Source organism: Condylostylus longicornis, unplaced genomic scaffold (genome assembly GCF_029603195.1).
Source record: "Condylostylus longicornis isolate FDR11 unplaced genomic scaffold, ASM2960319v2 ptg000001l, whole genome shotgun sequence".
NCBI lineage: Eukaryota > Metazoa > Arthropoda > Insecta > Diptera > Dolichopodidae > Condylostylus > Condylostylus longicornis.
Window position 1 is genome coordinate 8,561,057 of NW_026577970.1, and position 7,376 is coordinate 8,568,432.

Below are 7,376 nucleotides of genomic sequence, written 5' to 3' on the forward strand. Positions count from 1 at the left end.
TATTACTAAAAGTGCTAAAGGATAGAAAAATATGATTATGTTAAGGAATCGTACAATTTTATTTAAGAATTCTTATATTTTTGTGAATGAAAATTAAAAAATAAAAGGGAAAAAGGGAAAATAATACCTATGTTACATACATATTATGTACATATGTAAGTATAATTATGTAATTTAATTATGATATTAATTAAAATTCGAAAGAGTTTCATACCAAGTGATTTATAAATATTTGCAATGATAATTTTAATATTTTTTTGCAAGTCACAAACGAGAAACTATGTATATAATGTGTGTTTTAGTGCGTTCGTAGGTTATAAAAAACAAAACACAATCGAATCTTCAAGACAATTAAACGAATTGGTTTGTGTCCACAATAATACTAACCAAGTTTTAACAATAAACTATGACTATCGCTTCAAGATTTGTCTCTTCTAGGAATAATCTATTCAAATGTATAATTATACAGTCATCCTCAGATAAATGCGATTTTAGTGCCGTTGCAATGTCGTTTTAGTGCTTCGAAAAACAGAGCAATTTTTTATATGTACATATAAAATACATTCAAGGCAGCATTTACAAAATCAAGCAAAATTGGACATGCATAACTAATCGACTCGACAATATTTTCCACATTTAAAAAATTATCCACATTTAGTAAGCTTAAGAACTGTTTTTAATGTTTTTTGTTTTATTGTCAAATTTTTTTCAAATATATTTTTGAGATTTCAAATAATACTAGTTCTGAGATTTTTTCCATTTCCATTTAAATATGAGTCAGTAATATACTACAAGAGTCAATAACAGCATTAAGGCAACACTATGAAAAAATCGCAAACAGTTTGAGAGTCTTTGTTATTATATGTCAAGTACTGTCATATAATATGTCAGATTTAATTCATACGCGCAAATGCCAACAGTTAAAATTTTATAAACAAACTCTATGGATTAGTGAATTTATTATAATTGTTTTAAAATATCTAGTTCAGTTTCAATTTTTTCATCTGTGCTATCTACATATATTGTTTGAAAATAAATTGGTTTATATAAATTTGAAATTGGCAAGATTTGCAGTGATCCAATTTGAATATGACTTCTATAAGAGAAACAATAACAAATGTTTGTAGTGATAATGCGGATGTAAAAAAAAATTTAGCTAAAATTTCTGCTGAAATCAAACGATATCAAGAAAAAACAAAAATTTATATAGAGCGAAATTATGAACAATTTCTTCCAAATCTTACAACCAATGAATTACTTTTGAATGAGGGTGAGAAACTAGTGAGAGAAGTAAGATATTTACAGTACTTTTATTTTGTCTAGAATTTTAAGTCTACATTGATTTACATTGTTTAATTTAAGGTTGATGATTTACTCCAAAAAATTGAAAATGAAGATAAACAGCATTTGGCATCAGCAAATGAAGAAATACAACAATATCAAGATGAGTTAAAAGAAATCTCATTAGGTTTAAAAACAACTTATAAAATCTTAAAAATAGATGAATTATTTCAATGCTTGGAAGAAGAAAAATCTAGACAAGAATTCCTCATTGTAAAAGATATTGTAGGAAAATTAAAAAATTTAATTATGGATCCTAAAGATAAGATTTTCCCTCGTCTTTTATGTTACAAGAACATCAAAATAAAATATCACTTCGAATATGAAATGCTTTTACATAATCTTAAAGAATATTTTGAACAGTTAGTAGAACTTAAAGAAAAATCGTTTGAAAATACTAAATCCATCACTTTAAAAATATCAAAAGATGAAAACAAATTAAATGATGTTGCAGTAGCATTATTTAGTGCTAAATATAACGCAAGTAAAATGTGTGAATTCCTATTTAAAAATGTTTTTCATCCAATTATTACAAAAACAGTATCTCTAGATTTTAACGACGATTGTAGTGAAGAATATGTTGAATTACTTTTGTCTTATAATATAACAGAGCCAAATACTGATTTACCTTTACGAGTTAATTATAAGACCGTATTTGAAAATATTACAGCAGTTTTAACATGCTTAAGTTACATTAATGTTCAAATTTCCGATACAGTTTCTGTAATGAATGTTTTCGCTGAGCATTTAAAAGTAAAAGTTCTTGATATTTTAATAAACGATTGTTTAATGTATGCGATCCCGAAATCTGTAGATGAAATGAGGGAATCTACTTTACAAGAAGATGTGATAAAATTTAGCAAAGTTCTTTCCGACATGTATTTGATAAATGAAACTAATGATAAAGAGTTAATAAAATTTACAGAGAGTGTTGGAACGTTATTTAGAAAACGTTTTACAACGAAAATATTACATGATACAGTTGATATTTTACGAAAAGATTTACATGATATGATATTAGTTGCTGAGAAAAATACACCTTCCGAACTCGAAAGGGATCCCTTTTTATTTCCCAAATGTATGGTGTCAAAAAGTTCTCTTGTAAGTTTTCGATTATCAAAATTAGATAATATTTATTTATTTAAAAAAAAAATAATAATTTCAGGAACTAATATCTGTAATGAAAAATGTTATTGAGGAAGCTTTTGCCTCAAAAGAAGAAAAATCAGAGAGGTTATCTGTAATATCGTCCATTATTGAACAATATATGATCGAAGTTCCAAGATATCATGAAAAAATGTTAAATATGATACCACAACAAACAGCTCTTTTTTACAATAATTGTATGTATTTAGCTCACTGGTTAACTAAAACGTGCGAGAAAGATATTCAAGGTTTCCAAATATTGGCGCAGTCATTACAAAGTCTAGGAAACGAATATTTTTCAAATCAAGTAAAATCTCAACACTCCCAATTGCATGATATTTTGAAAGATTTTGGTAAGTTTCAATATTATTACATCATTTGTGAATTAAAATGTACATACTTTAACTTAGAATTTAAAAAAAATCTAAATTTTATTTTTTTTCTAGATTTAACTGACGCTGTATCAGATATTGGAATTGGGCCACAGAAAATTACAAGACAATGCCTTCGTCAATTAGAATTATTAAAAAATGTGTGGCAGAAAATTTTACCCGAAACGTTTTATAATAAACAAGTTTCCGGTTTACTAAATGATTTCTTTAATGAAATTATACGTAATATTATGAAAATTGAAGATATTTCAACATCACTTTCACATGAACTTGTTGAAATAATAGGCATTATTGAAGATAGAGCACCACGAGTTTTTGAAGTAATGAAATATAAAAAAAAATACCTTAAACATTATAAATTAATATATTTTGTTTTAAAGGATAAGAAAGAAGTTTTTCAAGTAAAATCATGGATGAAATTAATGCAGTTGAAAATGATATTAGGTGCCTCATTATTGGATATTACTGAGCAATGGTCTGAAGGAAAAGGTCCTTTAACATTGAATTTTAAAGCCGAGGAAATTAAACATTTAATAAGAGCGCTTTTCCAAAATACAACAAGAAGAGCAAATGCATTAGCATTGATTATTTGAAATGTATATAACTTCATTGCTTTTCATTGAAATATGAAATTAAAGTAATTTTCATTCACACAAAAATTGTTAACATTAATAATCGATAATTGTTATAGTTAGACTAATAAAGTAATTTTTTCATCAAAATTAAATACTGAACTATTTTAGATCGTAAGATGAATGAAAATATGCTAGAAGAAATAGAACAACTACAATTATATTTACATAAAATTTTGATAATTTTCATAATATATTCATGTACTTTGATAATGAAATAAAATATAGATTAAAGCTTTGTACAATAAAGTATAAACAACTGACTTAATTTTAGTGACATTCAATACTAAAAATTTCTAAAGACATTAAGTATATTTTAAGAAAATATGAAATAAGAAAAATTCTTGTTTCTTTTACCAAAATATCACAAACTTGTTCATGATATTACTTTTAAAAACTTTTAAAGTTGTTTAACTAACACAGATAACTAGCTAAATAAATACAATACTTGTGGAAATTCTTTTAAGTTAACAACGTTAATACAATTTACAAATAAAAGAAACATAAAAAAAGATTAAAAAAGACGAAAAATAGCGTTGTCATCGTGTTTTATACAAAAATTTGTATAAAAGAACAATAGTATCAGAAGTTAGTCGTTTAGAAAAAGTTTTTTATATTTTTAGAAAATTTTATGTTATTTATATACATACATATATGTCGTTCAGTTGTATCGATATATTAAAAGAATACAACTAAATTGCAAAAACATTTTCAGTGTTTCTTATAAAAATTATTAGGTTATTTTGGACAATATTACTTATTCATTGTTCTGCATGCAGATATTATAGAGAATAGAAAATATAGTATAGAAAGCTTTAATAAATATTTTAACACTGTCATAAGGGCTCAGAATGTGACTCCAATATTAAAAACTTGTAAAGTATTTTTTTGTTTATACTTTAAAATAGGCATTATAATATTTGAAATACTTTGTACATTTGCATGTAAAAACTAATTTAATAGCATACATGAATGTCTTGAATTTATTGTTGTATGCAAAACTAATCGAAGTAATTGAAAAAAATTTGAAATATTTTTTAGATTTCTCTTAATCTACAAAAATTTAAAATTTGAAAGCATGTATTTCCGTATTTCTGTGTTTATAATTTTGAAAACGACAAATACAAAATTCCAAATTATTTATTTTTAAAAAATTTAAAATTATTTTTACGTAAATAATTTAGAGGTCGAATATTCCAAAGTATGCCATACTATAAATTTGGTAAACTCTAAAATTTTCCTTTTTTTCAAATATAATACTTAAATAAACAAGCTTCAACTTTTAAAATAAGTAATTGATTTAATGGTTATACTTTCATGTTGCCAGTTTAAAATTTTTTAATTTTGTAATAAGAAATTTATTTATATTGTTTTTCATTTAAAGGAAATTTAATATAAAACAATACTAAATTAAATTTAATTTAGCGTTAAATTTTAATATTTTCATTTTCTTCTTATTTTAAAGAAACTTTCTAGAAAATATTTTATATTTCTTGTAAATAAACTCGTACCTATAAAATAAAATTATATAATGTTAGATAGAAGAGTAGAGCTCGTGTGAACAAAATCATAAACGAAATGAAAAACTTGTAATTTATTATTAATAAAAATGTAAGATTTTAATTCGGTTATATTTTTCTTAGAATCATAGAGAAATATAACTAAATCCTTTTATTATAAGTCTAAAAATGGTTTCATGTAAAAAAATCACGTACATTGTACATGTGATACAACTTAAAAATATGGTCCTATTTGGCATCTAGCCTCTCATTTTATTATTGCTTTTTTTTATTCATACGAGGAATATTTATCTGAAACTTTAAATACTAAAATGTTAGTAAAAAAAAAGCTTTATTCATATTGATTTCATTCATCATATTAAATCAAAATAAAATTAAAATTTCGTTAAAAAAGATTGGTTTATTTCGGCAATTTCCTATTGTTTTGAAACAAATAAGACAAGATTATTCTTCCACAAATGTATTTAAGTAGAGTAAATAAATATACATATAAATTAAAGTATAATTATACATGTATTTAAAATAATAATGAATTCAAATCACTTGCAGGAAAAAAACCATCAAACGCAAAAGTAGTACCTACTTGAAAACTGAAACATGTGGAAGCTCATCTAACAAATCGAATTTAGTTGCAATTCTGTAATAATTCTATTACATATTGGCTGTATTTAATTCTTAAAGTAAAAGTTTTCTTCTATGTAATTCTAGGTACATATTTCTTTCTAAATATTAATTTATTTTTATTTAAGATAAATTTGTTAGTACATACTTGTAATATAAATTCTATTGCATAATATGTTAAAGGATTATATTTGTGTCTGGAGCCAGTCTAGTTTTTATATTCTTATGTATGACATAGATAAAAAATTATTTGTAACAACCTTCAAAATTCTGTGATCAAAAATCTTTATCAAAATTCAAAGCAGGCGTGGTTTAGTAATCTAGTTGATATTATTCATTCTGGACTTAATCGAATGAATATGAAATATGAATCATTAAAACTTTGCCTATATTCCTTTTAAAGTAGATTAAATATCTGCTGTTGCTTAAAGTTTTAAATTGTTATTTAATAAAATTAGAATTACAATTTAATATAGAACTTTAAAGAATTTTAATATTATAATGTGGGTAAGGTAAAGCATGAAAATTTTAATTCTAATAGCTCTAATCATAAAATAATAAATTTTAAATATGAAATTTAGATCTACGTACTAACCTTTGTAATTATTTCCTATAAATATGGTACTATAGTATTGCATTTCATGTGTACAAGCCATGTATTCATATATGCATGGGCATATATAAATGATTAATGTACAAAGAAGCTTTAAAGGTCTTGAATCTTGATAAATAAAATAAATTTCGATTAGTCTTTACTTTTGAGATACAAAATATACTTACAGCCTTATTTTACTAGACGCGATCCATTATTATTTTCAGTGTAAATAATTTTCATTTTATTAGTTTCAATGTAAAAGTAACCAATCGGAAACAATTTCATATTTTTCAAATTTTAATCGAGTTAATAGAAAATTCAATTTATTAATTTTCTTTTTCATTTTTACCTCTGCTTTTACACAAAAATCAAAAAAAGTTCGAAAACATCTATCTTTCTCTAAGTTACTGTTAATTTATTATTTACGCTTTTTTTTTATTGTCACCAGTCTAATTAAAAATAATTTCGAGTCTCGCTTCTTCTTTCACATATTTTGCGTCTAGTAGAATACCAAAAAAAAGTGACGTGTCTAATAGAATAGCGGTATATAAATGACTTTTTGGACATCCTTTATGTCGTACAGTACATAAAAATGAATTCACAAGAAAGGAATCATAAAGAGAAAATTAAAAAGAAAATTTACTTAAAATTTATTGTGCTTTTTTATAAAAATCAGGATAAATTAATCCGGAATTCAATGTTAATACAAAATTTGTATTCATATTGATTTCCTGTTAAAATATTGGGCATATTATTCAAAATTACAAATTATTTAGAAATTGAAGACGTGGGGGCAAAAACCAGATAACTAACAATTTTTAAATTTTTCAGGAGAGACAAAAAACTATTTTAAAAAGTAACCCATAATATTTATTGGAAAATGTGTCAATATATTTTGAAATGCTAATAAAACTCAATATTTTTTATAACGAAAAGATAAATAAATCGTTTATTCAAACATAAAAAAACAAAAACAAAAAAATCCATTGTCTGGTTCTTGCACAAAAATTGAAAATTTGAGGTGACATACTAATAAAATGTTAATCAAATTCATTTTTAATCGCCAAATTCACTAGATGTGGATTGAGCAGAAGATTTTAAATTTAAATAAAATTCCATATCATCTCGG

General features: G+C 23.9%; 1 protein-coding gene across 1 annotated transcript; it reads left to right on the forward strand.

Annotated features, from left to right (window-relative positions):
- Window positions 1-927: 927 nt before the first annotated feature.
- Window positions 928-3,595, forward strand: LOC129613318 (centromere/kinetochore protein zw10-like). Its single transcript, XM_055527348.1, has 5 exons — window positions 928-1,290; window positions 1,363-2,442; window positions 2,507-2,840; window positions 2,934-3,199; window positions 3,260-3,595. Exons 1-5 carry the CDS (start codon window positions 1,090-1,092, stop codon window positions 3,470-3,472), a joined length of 2,094 nt encoding a protein of 697 aa, XP_055383323.1. The 5' UTR covers window positions 928-1,089; the 3' UTR covers window positions 3,473-3,595.
- Window positions 3,596-7,376: the final 3,781 nt, after the last annotated feature.